Source organism: Juglans microcarpa x Juglans regia, chromosome 1D (assembly GCF_004785595.1).
Source record: "Juglans microcarpa x Juglans regia isolate MS1-56 chromosome 1D, Jm3101_v1.0, whole genome shotgun sequence".
NCBI classification, from domain to species: Eukaryota; Viridiplantae; Streptophyta; class Magnoliopsida; order Fagales; family Juglandaceae; genus Juglans; species Juglans microcarpa x Juglans regia.
This window is the reverse complement of record NC_054594.1, coordinates 13,044,325-13,062,426: the sequence shown is the minus strand read 5'-3', so window position 1 is coordinate 13,062,426 and position 18,102 is coordinate 13,044,325. Positions and strand designations below refer to the sequence as shown.

General features: G+C 40.6%; 1 protein-coding gene across 2 annotated transcripts; it reads left to right on the top strand.

Moving 5' to 3' along the window:
* The first annotated feature begins 812 nt into the window (after positions 1-812).
* On the top strand, positions 813-5,957 carry LOC121268529 (granule-bound starch synthase 1, chloroplastic/amyloplastic-like). Of its 2 annotated transcripts, none has more exons than XM_041172853.1 (14): positions 813-1,209; positions 2,019-2,365; positions 2,490-2,570; positions 2,695-2,793; positions 2,902-2,991; positions 3,463-3,526; positions 3,618-3,718; positions 3,814-3,923; positions 4,001-4,244; positions 4,334-4,510; positions 4,657-4,848; positions 4,982-5,068; positions 5,284-5,412; positions 5,519-5,957. In XM_041172853.1, the coding sequence occupies exons 2-14, from the start codon at positions 2,102-2,104 to the stop codon at positions 5,633-5,635; spliced, it is 1,755 nt and encodes a 584-aa protein (XP_041028787.1). In that variant the 5' UTR covers positions 813-1,209; positions 2,019-2,101; the 3' UTR covers positions 5,636-5,957. The 2 variants fall into 2 exon arrangements, with proteins under 2 accessions (XP_041028787.1, XP_041028779.1); XM_041172845.1 differs by having other exon boundaries at positions 1,997-2,365.
* The last annotated feature ends 12,145 nt before the right edge of the window (positions 5,958-18,102 follow it).

Genomic DNA, 18,102 nt, shown 5'->3' with positions numbered 1-18,102 from the left:
TCTTTAGTTTAATTTAGATAATCTATTCTTAAAATTGCAGTTTTCCAAATAGTAATTAATTTAATAAATTTCAATACTCAATAGCATAATTAATTTTTGTGGGTTTGACATCCATTTTCTTTAAAATATTTTACTACTTGTTATGATTATGTGTACTTGCAGATATTTTTATGCAAACAGTGCTACATATACTTATAGTTTTATTTACACTTTACTTACAAGACTCATTTTGTTAGTTTTCTTTTGAAAATTTTCAAATTTCATGAATTTCAGCATACAAATAACTGACAAGTGGAGAAGTAAATTTTTTGTAAATTTTTTTTAAATACATTTAGTATTTTCCTAAAAAAAAAAAAAGCAAAAAGAAAAAAAGGGCCTGTTAGGACCCTCAAAATCGATAACTACATGCATGAAACACAATAATCAGCATTAAAGGAGCTAAACATTGTCTAGGTCATTAAACTATGCCCTTGCTTCACAATTTTTAAACTGCTTTTTGCATATGCATTTTCTCGTTCATATTACATACGACAAAGGTAAGAAAACAACGAAAGAAACAGGGGAGATTAATCAAGCCCTAGGAAAGTGGCAATCGGTGGTGGGTTCCATCACATATATGATAAATGATGATAACCACAAGAAATTTTATAATTCATAATATCTTTTTATCCTCTCCTGCCATGATTGCCGCAAGAAATCCACGTGTGCAATTTGTAATTCAGATATCTGTGACTCTGAAGGCCTGGAAATCCGACGACACAATGCAAGAGACCTTATGAAAAAATCTTTAAAAATCTGCTTGGAACCACTCATAAGAGAGATGATGGAAAAAATGGCTTCCAAATACCATATGCTCCTTTCATTCCATACAGTAAAACTTGCATTAATATCCTCAGTAGCAAATTAATTTTCAGTATCAGGACAAAGCAAATGAGGTCTCTGGACTCTAATCTAAAGAATATATAATGTTTGGAGCATACTCTATGTATTCTTCAACAGCTGGTCCCATATCTCTCACTTCTTGTGACTTTTAAGCCGTGAACAGATCCTGTGGTGGGGCTGAGACGTCTTCTCAGCCATTGTGCTGTGGCCAGGTGGAATGCATGATACTGGCTTGAAGAACGGCTATAAATGGCAGCTCTCTTGGGTATCTTCATGATTCATTCTCAGTACCCGTTCATTGAAGCGACTGAACTCCAATAAGTAACCGTAAGTAGAAAAATCTCTGTTTGCTTTTTTGAATATTGCTTGGTATGTGGCTTCCTGTCTTTTCCAGCTCTCGCATGGTTCTTCAGCAATTTGTTTCTTCCCATCTCATATTGTAATATTTTATTAATTTTCCAATTGATTACCAGTTACCCAAGTTTAGAAAAGAATCGAACGCCTGAGTTTTGACATTTTTGACAATTTAGAAGCCATAAAACAGAATCTTAACTATTTACTTAGTAACCAAATAGAGGCCAACTTTCTGTGATTCTTCTTCAATGGCAAACTGTCGGTGTTTACTAAAATCTTACAATATTGAGAAATTTTGAGCCTTCAAACTAAATTAAAGTAGCCAATTATAGTCTAGGACAAGTAACTTGCTGAAGTTGGTTTAGACCTCATTTGTTTTCAGGAAATTTTTCTAACTCATGTTATTTAATCATTATAACTTTTTCAAATTCTGGTATAAAGAAGATAAATAATTTAAATTTTTTAAATCTCAAAAAAAAAAAATAATATTAAAAAAATATATTCTAATAATATTTTATTCAATTTTCGAAAAAAGCTTTCCGGAATATAATTTCGATGAAGCATCAATGCACAGAGAGCTATGTATAATCCCTGCCCTTGTTCTATGAGCATTCATGGACAAGGTGTGGTTAGGAAACGCTTCAGCTTCTCAGCAAGTGAATTCTCCAAGCTCCTTTCGTTGTTATAACATGCATCTAGTGAGTCTAAAATCTATGAGCATCAATTACTGTTGTCACTTTCTGATATCATTCGTTAACAGAACAAAATATCAACAATGGCAACTGTAGCTGGCTCAAACATTGCATCAGCGAGTTCACTTGTAAAATGTGGAGTTACTTCTGGATCAGAGTCGAAAGCACCTCTGATGAAATTTGGATTGATGAAGAATACCGTGACTCACAATGGGTTAAGATCATTGAACAAAGTGGATGAGCTGCGAACCAGAACCATGGCAAAAGTAACCATCAAGAAAGCAAGGAGTAAGACATTCAAGACTGGGAATGCAAGGACTTCAGAAATCGTTTGTAGTAGTGGGATGAATTTGATCTTTGTTGGAACAGAAGTTGGTCCCTGGAGCAAAACTGGTGGACTTGGAGATGTTCTTGGAGGTCTGCCACCAGCAATGGCGGTCGGTTTTTGGGCATTCTCTTTTTAGCTCATTCTTTCTTTGCAGGATCAACGAATTGCATGATTTTTTAAGTGTCATGCATCCATGAGGTTGTAGTAACTCCTTAGACACAATCCTTTTCCAGGCCAATGGGCATCGTGTCATGTCTGTGTCTCCACGTTATGATCAGTACAAAGATGCATGGGATACAGAGGTGACAGTTGAGGTATTTATTCTTATATTCCAGTCTACATGCAGACTTTAGATTTCATTTCTTAATTCAAAGAGATTCACTCTAATAAGAGCAATATTTTCTCTGTTTAAAAGCTTAAATACCATTTGAAATGTAGCTTCAAGTAGGAGATCAGAAAGAAACGGTTCGCTTCTTCCATTGCTACAAAAGAGGAGTTGATCGCATTTTCGTGGATCACCCAGCGTTTCTTGAAAAGGTTAGTCCATATATGATCCTTTCTTCTTACATTGCAGATCAGATTTTTTGATGTGTCAGATTTGTAGAGAGTCAAGTACCTAACATAGGCTGATGACTGGAATTAAAGGTATGGGGCAAAACCCGATCCAAAATTTATGGGCCTATTGCTGGAGAGGATTACCAGGACAACCAACTTCGATTCAGCTTATTATGCCAGGTTCATAATCTCCATCCTTCTAGTTGCATATGCTATTCTGATCTTTGCAGTGCTTCACAGAAAATGATGGCTGGATATAGGATGTTGGTAGTGCAATCAGTTTCCACCATAACGTTTAGTCATGCCCAAGGAATGTCAATAAACCACGGTAGTTATGAGTAAAACTTATTTGGTGTTCCTGGTACTCGGTTTTCTGAGAAGAGCCTCCTGGGAAGTTGGTCGTTCTGAGGACAATAAGGTTGTCAGCAGCAGAGGTTGCACCAATAGATTATTGTATTTATAGAACTGTTGACAATGATATGTTCTATAATTCTAATGTATCAAGCAATGAGTACCTCTCTTAGTTTCAAAAATCTTTCATAAATGGGTTACTTATCCTTTATTAGACTTGTCATGTTTTTTTGTATCCAAACGTAATAACTGTATACTCTCTGGTTATTGTTCTCAAATTTATGACCTTTTGGCTTTTAGGCAGCTCTAGAAGCACCGAGGGTTCTTAGTCTTAACAGCAACAAATATTTCTCCGGACCATATGGTATGTGCAGTCATTTGTGATTCTTTGTATCTGAACTCCTGCCATTATATAAATTTTGATAGATTTTCTCATCCGCCACTCGTTCATGCAGGCGAAGATGTTGTGTTTATTGCCAATGACTGGCACACTGCCCTGCTCCCTTGCTACCTGAAAACTATATACAAACCCAAGGGCATATATAAGAGTGCCAAAGTAAGTACCTTGTCCTTCTCAAATTATCTGTATAAGAATTCTGGTTAACCCACCATTTACTCAAAAAGTGGATTTGTGCTTTATGACATTTCCAGGTTGCCTTTTGCATTCACAACATTGCCTACCAAGGGAGATTTGCCTTCAATGATTTCTCACTTCTCAATCTCCCAGATGAATTGAAAAGCTCATTTGATTTTATTGATGGGTATGATTTTGGTCTACTGCATCTAGCATAAAATTGTATGATGAATTTTTTCACATGACAGATAACGGTTTTTGCAGATATGAAAAACCCACAAAGGGAAGGAAAATTAACTGGATGAAAGCTGGAATCTTAGAATCAGACAGGGTTTTAACTGTTAGCCCATACTATGCCAAAGAACTTGTTTCTGGTGTAGATAAAGGAGTGGAATTGGATAACATCCTTCGCAAAACTGGCATAACAGGAATTGTGAATGGCATGGATGTCCAGGAATGGAATCCATCAACTGACAAATATATTGGAGTCAAATATGATGCTTCAACTGTAAGAACCTTCTAACCAAATAATTACCATGTTCTTATCCATCATTGCCTGCTTCATTTGCCAATACTTATGGAATTTGGCATTCACAGGTGTTGAATGCAAAGCCACTGTTGAAGGAAGCCCTCCAAGCAGAAGTTGGATTGCCAGTGGATAGAAACATCCCTGTCATAGGCTTCATTGGTAGACTTGAAGAGCAGAAAGGTTCAGATATTCTTGTGGCAGCCATTCCCCAGTTCATCAAAGAGAATGTTCAAATTATAGTCCTTGTAAGTATAAATAGATCAAGATCCCCCCAAGTTCTTTTCCGAAATTATGGACCCAAGTGAAGAGAATCTCTTCCGTACTAAGTAGATCATTCCACCATCAAAATCTCAAATTTACCGCTAGCTGCTTCCTTTCTGATTCCTTTTAGGGGACAGGCAAAAAATCGATGGAGAAGCAGCTTGAACAGCTGGAGATACTATACCCAGAAAAGGCCCGAGGAGTGGCGAAATTCAATGTTCCCCTGGCCCATATGATAATAGCCGGTGCTGATTTTATGATGATTCCTAGCAGATTTGAGCCATGTGGTCTCATTCAATTGCACGCCATGCGTTACGGAACCGTATGGTGCCAACCCAAAGTTTCTCCTCCTTTCAGTCTGCAACCATAGTGCTGCTATATCTTTCTGCATCACAGTCTAGCATTTCTTATTTTATTCCTCCACCCTGCTATGCAATCACGTTCTTCTTCTGCAGTTATCTATTGTCGCATCGACTGGTGGATTGGTTGATACTGTTAAAGAAGGTTTCACAGGATTTCAGATGGGAAGCTTCAATGTGGAAGTAAGAACTAGTTCCATTCGCAGACTTCTAAACTGCAACTTCTAACATTTTCTGTTCATGTTGGGTGCCACTTCATTCTAAATCGTATTATTCAACAATCACATTTACCGATGTGTCACATTTTAAGTAATTTTATATGTCAATCACTTAAATGGTGGCCACTTAAAATGCGGCATATATCAAGAATTCTAATCTGCGATGGCATGGTCTTCTAGTGTGAGGCAGTGGATCCTGCTGATGTGACTGCAGTTGCTACAACTGTGAAAAGAGCCCTCGCAATCTATGGAACTCCAGTTTTCACAGAGATGATAAAGAGTTGCATGGCTCAAGAACTCTCTTGGAAGGTGCTCAAGAATTTCTTTCTGTTTTCACTGTTGATTCGAGTTGCAAGCATTATTTATATACACAGTTTCTTAATCTTGTAAATTTGGCTGGCATTGATTGGCGCAGGAACCTGCAAAGAAGTGGGAGGAGGTGCTGCTGAGTTTGGGGGTGGCTGGAAGTGAACCAGGAGTCGAAGGGGAGGAAATAGCTCCACTTGCCAAGGAAAACGTTGCATCTCCTTGAGAGCAATCGAATTTCCCAACATTGTCTCTGCTAGTAAAACCCCACTACATAGCAGGAAGCATTCCAAAAGCTCACACAAGATCTTTCTATCGGTTGTCTAACGAAGACGTCTTATTTATTGTTTATTCTCACCAAAAGTTGTTTTAGTGAGTACAAGTAATGGTAGGAGGCTACGTTGACCCAACTATATGAGACTAACACATCTTATGCATAATCTCACTGATTTCATAGCAAAAGCCCAAAACAAAATCCCTGTAAACTCGAGAGTATACATTTTCCACCCTACTATCTGTCCATCGCGAATAGACCAATCTTGTTATAACCAGACATCCTATTACTATCCTTAACATTTGGTTGGATGGTTTTCATTCATCTGACCACACTGTCTTTTCCAGAAGTCTGAGCGCAAGGAACACTAAAAAAAAGAGAGTTCTCTGTTTCATCCCCACAATAAATACAGGAGAGCTAAAATTTGCAGGACTCCCGGATTTAAAAACAAAATTGGCGCAAGGCATATTGCATCGAATAGAAAGACGGTATTTAAGGTGAGTTAAACTACACGAACGATCCACAAATCAAATCTTAACACTCCTAAAACCAGAGGCTATTGATGCTGTGAAGAACAGAATCAACAGATAAATCAACGCCAACCAGAACAACTCCGCACGGAGCGTTCAATTAGTAGAAAGAACGACTTCGCCTACCGGGAAGAATAATAGCCCTGCTCTCTAACCAACTGGTCCCGTTGACGAAGGTTGGGCAGTAAGAGTCGGAGACGCATGTAACTAAACAAAAGTTAAATTTCCACAACGCAAACACAAAGAAAAAGGATGGGTAATGACAAAGTACAGCTCACTGACAATATACTCTACAGGCCCGCCATATGCCTTTCCTAGCTGTATAACACATTCATACAGCGAAATCCGTTGTTGATGTAAACAAGAATCAAACAACCAACTTGAAAGCGTTTTAGAATACAGGCCACCAAGGGCCAAGACACCATGCAACAAACATAACAACGAGAACAAACTCATGACTAGTCAACAAAACCTCTACACCCATAATGCCCAAGGGAAGGCCAAATCATATAGCATATATATTAAAAGTACTAATAAATTATATAATTGGAGTCATATTAGAACATTATATAGAACAAGAATTTGTTATTTCCAAACAATGTGAAATCCCATATATTAGGGGGTAAAACTCCCCTGACCCATATGGCGTCACAGGATCAGCCCAAAGGACCATTATCAAAGAGTAAAAAAGAGATGATGAGGGAATAAGAAAAAGTAAGTGTTAAATAAAAAAGAGGGAGGTGGCGAGAAAGAAAGCGAAAAGAGAGAAAAAGGTCAGACACAGGTGGAAAGAAAGGGATGAAGATAAAACTGATTTTCTCACCAACTACTTACAGAGACCACAATAAAAGGGATCTGAGATCTGAGAGAGAGGAGGAGGGACTATTACAAGAATACAAAACATCATCTTCAACCTCACGATGAGAGCTTCAGAGAAAGGATCTTCTCCAAAAAAGACGTATTTGACTTCCATTGTACAGAAAGAAACAAGAGACTATGAAAGACTGTAAAATACTCATATTATAATAGACTTGCCCTCCAAACGATTTGTGGACGTAAGCCTTGTGCCAAACCATATAAATATTTGTGTTTCCATCTCTATATTTATTTTCTATTTTCTGCTATGAATGCACGTACCGACACCGTACCACCGCTCCAAACTGCCATGGTGGGTTTCAGACTGCCTCATCGAGACTTGGACCACCTAAGTGGGTCAAAAATGATTTTTTCTCCCATTTCGGCTTGTTGTGCAATTTTTGGGATTAACAGTTGGCGTTATCTGTGTGATAGATTTCTTTTCTACACTAGAAGCAGAAGAATGATGATTTTTCAACTTACAAAATCGTCTCTAAACAAGCAGATAAACTTCCTCTCATATAAGTGTTCTTGACTTTCCATCTCTTAGTTTTATTAGTACTCTTGAAAAAGAAAAGGGCGAGGGAGAGTTACTTGCCCATAAGGTTAAGAGCACTGTGTACTTAAGTGCACATTGCATAAAACACAAGCAGTTTAAGTGTACTGTGCACTTAATTGCATTGCACTCTGCACATCCTGCACACATGCAACCATGCACAGTGCACGTAAGGAGGCACCCCAAACAACTCACACAGCAGGCATGAGAGCCCGCCACCTCCTCTACACAGAGCTGGCCAAGGCTGGCTGCCTAGCCTGACACCTAGACAGGAACGACGATGCTTTTTGCATGTTCCCCACAGCCATGGGGTGTTGTGCACGCCGTGCACAATGCATACGGAGGGTGCATGCCGGTTTGCACATTAGAGACCCACAAACCAGGTACCCGTTGCTAATGCCAGCCGTCATTTGACCCATCACCGTGTTCTGTAGCCAACAAGGAGGTCCCTAACCACAATAGCTTTGCCCGCCGTTTCTTCCTCATCTGGCAGCCAAGAAGTTAGTGGGAGATCTCCACCACTCTACACTTCCCATCGCGTTCGTGACTTGGCACCACCACCACTGGCCACTGTCTAGACCACTGGCGCTTTCTACTATCAGAAAGGTGATCCCCGACTCTAGGGGCTCCTCTGCCATGAAGCTCCTCACCACCACTACCGAAGCAAGCCACAGGATCTGCTCGGCACCAACGCCACTGCACATCTGTGAAACTCAGCCCAATCGTGAGCTCGTGGAGCCACCTATGACCTCCACCAAAGCTCGTCGACGTTCTCTATGGCTCGCCACCCACATGGCGGACAATGAATTAGGCAAGGGAAACTAACCCCCCACCCTCATGTTCCTCACCACCATTGCTCGAACACGGTTCCTCGCCACTATTGCCAGACCACGGTCCCTCACCACAACTGCTTGGCCTCAGTCTCTGAACAATCAAACTACAAGCTGCCTGGCTAGGAGTTTCCCTACCACAAGCCACTCGGCCAGGAGTTCGCTGGCCACAAGCCACTAGGCCAAGAGTTTCCCAGCCACAAGTTGCCTAGCTAGGAGTTGCCCAACAACAAACTGCCCGGGCACAACATACTCGGCCACAAGCTGCAGGTGACCCAACCACAGGTTGCTCACCACCGTGAGTTGATTGGCTATAGATTGAGATATATTTAACTTTTTATGAAAAGTTGAAAAAATGATAGGTCACATCAATGATTGGTTTAAGATAGGTTGAAATGGGTTTGGCACCTAAACATACCCTACAACTCTCTCTCTCTCTCTCTCTCTCTCCAATGCTTTGTCATGGAAGTGAAAATCAAACTTTTCCTTGTTGCTCACTCGTCCTGCTTTTGCAGCGAAATTTTTGGAAGGTAATGCTTACATCTAACCCCCATTTTGGCCTGGATTCTAATTTATGCTTTGAGTTGGTTTGTTGTGCTTTTTAGTATGTGGTCAAGGCATCCTCCTGCTACACTAAAATTGTCAGAGTTACACGGTCGAGGCATCCTTCCGCTACACTCAAAGTCAATTGACTCCACACTCACCATCAGCGCAGCGAGGCATCCTCCCACCAAATACAAGTCGAGTGTTTCCACTCGCTACAACCACTGCCAACGGGTTACCTTCGGGAACGAGTTTGCAGGCTCAACAACCACCTAAGATGGATCCAGGGTGTCGACAAGTTCCCTGATCACTTAAGTGCGGGTTACTACAAATAAACTTTCCCTTCAACATCCAAATGGAAACATCAAGCGCCAACAAAAAATTACAGCACGAGACAAAATCCACTAATGCCACCAAAAATGATCATCGAGCATGGAAATATGCCCACTTTACTAACGATAAATAGTCACATACAATCATCAGTACACTCAATTATCACACAAATATTCTAACAAACAAACTTCACAGAGCCCATCATCGAAGGTCTTTACTACAAATTTCAAAAATTCTTATTGATGACTGCTCATGGAGATCCCCATTGCATTATATAACAAGTGACAGACTAAGGACCAGTTCCCAAAATTGCTTCTTCTACAAGTTTTTACAAGTTACCTTCATCACGGTTGACTTGAAGATTCTCAAAGCCTTCTTGATGAACAAGTTGACCTAAAGAATCGTGGGCACCTATTAGGGACAAATTGACTGGGTCAAACCCTTTGAAAACCTATCACTAATAATAGGGGAAGAGATAAAACCAAGAGATAAAGAATGAAAGAGATAAGCTAAGGAAGAGATAAACCAAAAGAAGTTGGCTCAGACTCCTAAAAAGAAAAGGCTTCACAAGGCAAGTTGAACTCAATCACTCAAATGAAGAAAATAAACCTCTATAAAGGAGATATTTACCAATGACAGGACTCTGCACAAGCTCCCTATGTGCAAACTCCACCACACATAGCGACTCCAAAAGATCTCTCTCAAGGAAGGCATCATCTTCAACCTCTCAAAATTCTAAATTTCTCTATTGTATTGAACGATATGTGAGAGATTATAAAATCACCTATCATAGTGGATTTTACCCCCAAACAACCTGTGGACGTAAGATTTTATGTCAAACCACGTAAATTTCCTTGTCTCTCTTTATTTATTTTTATTTACTTATTTACTATTTATTTTACAGATAAACGTGAAGAGCACCGTATCGAAACCTGAATCACCATCGTGGGCCGAGGATAACTCCTTCCACCCTTTTGGCATGTTGTGTAATCTTTGGCATTAATAAGGTCCATAGTTACGGTATCCTTCTGTTTTCTTTTTATTTCTTGGTAGCCATATACATCTGGAATATAAGGAAAATATTACTTTTACCGCTAGTTTCTACCGCTGTGAGTTTTTTATTTTTATTTTTATTTTTATTGTTTTTACTTAATGATTAAGTAAGTATTTTTAATAATATTATCAATTTTTTTATTTTTTAAAATATATTTAAATGTGTTAAAAAATACATGTAAGAAAATACAAAAAAAAAAAAAAAACTCATCTCAAAACCACTAGCGGGAGCCCCAACGGGAGCTCCCAACGGTGGGAGTAGCACCGCTCGGAATAAAATAATAGTAAATAATAGATAACCATCAAACTGGCTAGTTATATTTGGTTAGCCCAAATGGCGAAAACTAAGGAGATGTATGGAAACAAATCTTATGTCATCTCATCTCATCTCATCTTATTTCTTTTTCAAATATTATTTAAATACAAACACTTTCAAAATAATCATTACAATTTTTTCAAACTAATCCTCACAACTTTCGCTAATTTTCAAACAAAAAATAAAAAATAATTCAACTTTTTCAAATCTCAAAACAAAAATAATTTTAAAAAATTATATTCTAACAATATTTTAACTTTATAATATTTTTTATTCAACTTTTTCTTTTTCATTTCCTAAAACCCAATAATACTTAACTCATATTATCTTACTACTATTCACAATCTATCTTACTACTATTCATAAAATTCTCATCTCATCTCATTCCCCAGCATCCCATAAAAGTAATGTAACTTTAGAGTACTGGTGTTGACTTAACCTAATGCCCATGAATCTTATTAAATGGCTAATTTGAGCCAGATTATGCCTGCATCGGCTCAAAAAATTCTTCCGAGAAGACTAAATGCCTTCTTTTCATACTTTTTTTATATCCTTAAACTGATTTAAAAAAAAATCATAATATTATTAAAAAATACTTACTTAATCACTAAGGAATAAAAAAAAGAAAAGAAATTAGTGACCATCCTCGGGACATTTCATCGGTGGCTTCAACATATTTGTCCCTTTACTATAGCAAAGCCATTTGACTATTTTATTGAATTTTAATAATTCGAAATTTGCAGTTTGATTTGCCCACCTTTAGTTTGGTCTTTTATTTTTTCAATTCATTGCCAACATTCACTTTGCAATATTCTTTGCCCACAAGGTCTTTTATATATATATATATATATATAAAAGTAACTAAATTAATTAAGACATTTATATATAATTTTAGGTGACTATAATCAACGAAATTTAGATATTATCGTTAAATGACCGTTGAAAATAAAGTAAAAATAATAATTTAATTAGAATAAACGAAATAACTGTTATGTTATTAAGTATAAAATTATCGGAAAAAAGCACGTTATAAATTATGAAACTTAACACAAAATATATTTTATTTGATTAAAACTAATTATGACCAATAGAACTGCAAAATATAAAAAAATAAATTAGAAAAAATGGAATAAAAATATGAAATTTATTATATTTTTTATTATTATATAGAGTTTAAATGGATAATCCAATGTAAGATTACATTTTGAGTGGAATAAGCAAAATACAAAATGTGTAATATTAGACAACGTTTGATTAATGGAATAGCCAATCCAATACTAATACTCTTAGCCAGCTTGTTTATTGTATTTACTTGATGTATTATGAATTGATAAGCCAATGCTAATACTCTTAGCCAGTTGAGGATTAACCTGCACTTTGTCGCTGGAGGGATAAGGTAACCTTAAGGCCGACCTTTCCCTATGATACCCCGCGGGGAGGTAAGTTCAGACAGCAGTTGCATGGCCGCTTCTTCATTGTGAGGGGGGTCGGGGTAAGTTATTGGGGCTGCCCAGAGGCTGATCCCTCTCTCCCGGTTGAGGAGGCCGAGCCGCCTGCTCGCCTATCACCCTTTGTGGAAAGGTAATATGTTCGGGCAGTCTGTTACTGGACCCACTTCCACTCGTTGATGTCACAGGGAAGGGTAGGTTTGAGTCAGGCTTGTGCTAATCCCACACTTCGTGGTGGCAGAGGTCTGAGTATGTCATTCGGGTAGTCGTGAGCTGACCCTGCTCTTCCCTTCCGGGGGGGATAAGGTAACCTTAGGGCCTACCTTTCCCCATGGTATCCCGTTGGAAGGTAAGTCATTCAGGCAATATGTTACTGGACCCGCTCCTGCCTGTTAACGCCTATGAGGAAGGTAAGTTTTATTTTCGAGTGACCAAGGGTCGACCCACACTCCTCTGCAAGAAGGACAGAGCAGCCTTTAGGCATTACACTTATGATTTTCACCCCACAGGGAGGTAAGTTGTTAAAGTATTCATCCGTCGATGCGAGCCTTGTTGGTGTGCAGATCAATTTTCTTGTTACATCATACACCTGAAACCAATAATCGAGACAAGACAAAACATACGTTCGGGTTACGTTTTGCAATTTTTCATGACAACATAGAAATTATGACAAGGGAGTTGGCTTAGCAGTAATATTTTTGCAGGTGCTCGACGTTCCATGAGTGTGGTAGCTCGTTTCCTTGGGAGTTTTTTAGGCGAAAAGAACCTGGTCAACTTGTGAAAATGACCACGTAGCGGCCTTCCCATCGGGGGCCCATTTTCCCCAAATCCCGCGTTGTTGTTCCGATTTCTCTAAGTACCAGCTCCCCTACTTGAATGTTCTTGGCCGCACGCGCTTGTTGAAATACTTCTCAGTCCTTCTTTTATTGATTGCAGCTTTTATCTCTGCTTCTAGCCATAATTCCTCCAGTGTGTCCAGTTGTTCTTCTAGTCATCTGTCGTTGGATTCTTGTTCAAAGTGTTGCACCCTATATGTGGGGAGCCCTACTTCTACTGGTGGCATTGCCTCGTGCTCATAGGTAAGAGTTAAGGGGGTCTCTCCAGTCGGTGTTTTTACCGCGACCCGATAGGCCCAAAGCACGACGGGGAGCTCCTCAGCCCATGCTCCCTTTCGATCGTCGAGTCGTTTCTTTAGTAGTCCCATCAGCATTTTGTTAGTCACTTTGACTTGTCCGTTGGATTGCGGGTGTGCGGGGGATGAATATCGAAATTCGATCCCCAAGTCTCGGCACCAATTCTGGTAGTGGTCGGAGTCGAACTGCCTCCCATTATCCGAGATGATAGTATGCGGAATGTCGAACCTGCAAATTACTGATTTCCACAAGAATCGCATAATATTGCTTGCAGTGATTGTGGCAAAAGCCTCTGCCTCAGCCCATTTAGTGAAGTAGTCAACCGCCACCATTACAAAGTTGACCCCTCCCTTTCCCGGGGGAAGGGGAACGACTAGGTCGACTCCCCACTGGGCAAATGGCCAAGGTGATATGATCGACACTAGCTTCTCTGGCAGGCAATAGGGAATTTGGGCGTATTTTTGACATTTATGACACTTCCGTGCATAATTTTTGGCGTCCCGGAGAGCTTGGGGCCAATAGTAGCCTACTCTCATCACTTTTCGGCTAGTGCACGTCCTACCGAGTGGTTCCCACATATACCCTCATATATTTTTGCTAACACATATTGCGCTTCCTCTAGGGAGATGCATCTTAAAAGTGGGGCTAAATGACCCCACCAATACAGGATGCCCTCGATCATGGTGTAGTGTGCCACTCTATTTCTGATTTTTCTAGCCTCCTACTTGTCTTCAGGTGTCACACCGGTTTCCAAATACTCGACTATATTCGCCGCCCAGTCTGGGACCCCAGGCTGCATCGTCATGACCTCAATCCCGACAGCGGGCACTTCGACCTTCTTAACCACCCTATTATCTGGCAAGGTTGAGTCTTCCTGCTCGGACACTACGTGTGCCAGTTTATCTGCCTTCTAATTTTTTATCCTCGGTACTTACTGAATTTGGAAATATTAGAAGTGAAGCCACTCCGCTCCCACCAATGCGAGGTATCTCCTCAGCTTCTCACTCTTGACGGCGAACTCTCCCAACACTAGGTTCACCACCACTTTGGAGTTAGCCTATACCTCGATTTTGGGGACTCCTAGGGCTCTAGCCACCTGCAATCCTTTGAGCAGTGCTTCATACTCTGCTTCAATGTTCGTTGTGCACCCCAGCTCCTCCCTCTGCCCTGCAAGATGAGTCGTCAATAAATACTTGCCAGGGTCTTCTAGGGTGTGTATCATTGCCCCTATTGGAAAACCGATGAACTCGGCAACAAAGTCTGCCAACACCTACCCCTTCATAGTGGTGCGAAGAGCGTATTCGATGTCGAACTCGCTTAATTCTACTGCCCAGTTTATAAGATGCCCTAAGGCATTTGGCCGCTGCAATACCTTCTTCAGGGGGTCTCTATGAGTACTCGTACAGGGTGAGCTCGAAAGTAGGGGCATAACTTCCGCATCATGGCCACTAATGCGAAGTCTAACTACTCTATGCAGGGCTACTAGGCTTCGGCTTCCTGATAGGCCCGACTGACGTAGTATACGGGCTTTTGGATCCCACCTTCCTCAAGCACTGGTACCGAGGAAGCCGCCTGAGGGGAAATGACCAGGTACAAGGTAAGTGTTTCCCCGCACCTAGGCTGGCTAAGCAGCGGAGGTCTTCTGAGGTATTCCTTGAGGGCCCTGAACGCCTAGTTACACTCGTCATCCCACACCTTTGCTTTTTGCAAGACTTTGAAGAAAGACAGGCATTTGTCAGTCGATCTCGAGACAAACTTGTTGAGCACGGCTATCCGTCCAGCTAACCTCTACACTTCGTTCATGCTTTGAGATGGAGCCATGCTAAGGATAGCATCTACCTTCTCGGGATTGACTTCGATACCTCTCTCTGACACTATGAACTCCAGGAATTTTTCCGACCCCACGCCAAAGGTGCACTTTACTGAATTCACTTTCATCTAATATCGCCGTAATATTGCAAAAACCTCCCTCAGGTTATCCAGATGTTGTCCTAAGGTCCCGCTTTTGACCAATAGGTCATCCACGTAGACTTCCATATTTTGCCCTATCTAATCTTTCAACATTCGATTGACTAGCCATTGGTAGGTGGTTACCGCATTCTTTAGCTCGAACGGCATCGCCTTGTAGCAGTATAGACCTCGGTTCGTGATGAATGAGGTCTTCTCCTTATCTTCATGATACATGCGAATTTGGTTGTACCCAGAGTAGGCGTCCATGAAGCTAAGCATGCGATGACCCGCCGTTGAATTAATGATGACGTCAATCCAGGGGAGCGGTAAGCTGTCCTTAGGGCAAGCTTTGTTGAGGTCGGTGAACTCAACGTACATCCTCCATTTGCCGCTCGACTTCTTAACCAACACCACGTTCGACAACCACTCCGGGTAGTGGGCTTCCCAGATAAACCCGGCCCTCAACAGTCTGTCCACTTCTTCAGCTATTGAGGCATTCTTCTTCACGTTGACACTTTGATGCTTCTACCGCACTCTTCTCATTTTTGGGTCTACATTTAAACTGTGATGTATGATCTTGGGGGCTATCCCAGGCATGTCTCCATGATCCCATTCGAATACATCCATGTGCTCAGCGAGGAGTTGCTGCATGGCGGCTCAGGCTTCTTGGACCATTCACCCACCGATCATTGTCGTGGCTTCTGGTCTGCTCTGGTGGAGGATGATAAGTTCCAACGACCCAATTGGCTTGGCCTTTCGGAGCTCTCGCTCGTCTCGAATTTCACTTGCAACCTCCACACTATCAGGGACTGGAGGGGGCGTGCTGACCTCCTTCATCACTTGTCGCGTTCTCTCCTCGCTTGTCTGGTCTTCCATCTACCATGTTTTCCACTCTCAAGTAGGTTCAGTGATCCTCCGAGTTATCTGGAACGGGTTGCCTCAGATGTGCGAAGGACACACAAGATCTATTACAATCTCACAGATGGCGCCAATGTTGATGTCGTGTTTCGCACACCCTTGGGTCAGGCTCCAACAACTCATCTCTTCTCAACGAGCCCTGCAAGGAGAAGGATAAATGCGGCTTGAGAGAGCGGCCTAGGGGCCGGAGAGCCTCCGATGCCAAAATTAGTAAATATTTTTGGAGTGTTGTCAATAAGTAAGAAAACTTAAAAACCAGAGAGAATCCTCATACCTGGGGCCAGCTATTTATACCAGAAGTCTAGTGAGAGGATCAAGCCCATTGCTTTGAGATCTAGAGCCTTCGTACTGTTTTCCCTGTCAGAGTCTTTAAATGCGGCGGGGCTCCGTGTTGGTTTCATGATGGCCAGTGTGACTTGATTTTCATTGTCATTAATATGAGATAATTTCTTGAGCCTTAACTTGGCTTATGGAAGCCGTTGACGTCCTGGTGCTGTCAGATCGCGGGTCTTCTGCGCCTCATGCGTATCCCACGCATACCCAGTTCTCGAGGGAGGCCGCTGATGTGTCAGGTTGAGCTGTCTTGTCAACCAAATGGAGCCCCTTCTCTGTTGACAATTTGCTCCTTATCCAGATTAGATCTTTACTAGGCTGAGTTTTTGGGCCAAGGTTTTATGGGCCTTTCTTGAGAGGGGAAAGTTTCCCCTACAGATATTACATATCATCAACAAAAAAAAATACCTATAAAAATAAGCATTTATAAATTTTGAAAATAGAATTTATTCGTATTATACAAGTTGATTGCATATTTTGAAGGTTGGTCCGCAATTAACCCGCTTATTAATCTTGTCTAATCGGGTCAACGTTTTGATCCAAATTTATTTACATCAAACTCAAATTAGTTTATTTCTTCTCTGGTTCAAGGATCGTGTCATATATTGTCACTCTTAATGTTAGTGTATGATATTATGAAAGGGTGCATGAAGAAATGTCCTTGCTATTGGGTTTAGGAAAATAATAACTTTACAACTAGTTTACAACTCTACATGGAATGGAGGGTAGTTTTGTAATATTAATATTAATTTCAATAGAGTGTCATGATTTCATTGATTATTTGAAAATTAATGGTTAAATAATTGTAAATAAGTTATAGGTATATAATTACTCATGGATTTAAGAAATTAGTCGTTAACTTACACGATGCGCACGAATAATTAAATTTAAAATACTTTATAATAACTAGCTCAGCATATCTCGAGGCAATGTATAATATATAGAACCTTAAAAGACTTCTAGCTTCCTTGCACTGTTTCTTTTTTGCATCAGAAATTTTGCTTGAGTGAAGAGAGAAGTCAAGAGATACTTATATAATTTGTAAGGTAAAAGAACATAGGATGGGAAAGAAAACATGCATTTGGAAAATTAAAAGATTTCTAATTTTAAATATAATTTATTAGATAATTAAATAATAACTTATTTGGATTTACTATTATTTTTACTTTATTTATTTAACTTTATCTCTGCATACTCGTCGCGAACTCCCCTAACCATCGCGAGCTGGGGGATAGGCAAACCATCTTCTCTCGAGAAGCTTTCAACTTTGCCTCGAGCTCAACTACCTTCTTCTTGGAGTCAAACCTATTGGCCTCAAGAACTCGGCCAAGCTTGATGATTTTCTTGTTGTACTCCTTGAGGTCCTTGTTGACGGCGTACCAAGCTTCCAACTCAACCATCTAGTCGTGAGTAATGTCAAAAGTGTTAAGTTCCTTACGGTAGGGGTGATACCCGCCCCCTACGGGGTGGGCCACCCCTACCCCGCCCTTGCATATGTGGGGGAGGGGAATTTTTCCCCGTACCCTGCCCCGTCCGCTGGCTGGGGTGCGGGGGTGGACCTCCATCCGTCCACACCCTGCATCCCCCTATTGGGCATTCGGCCCAGTACAGTTTTATAGGC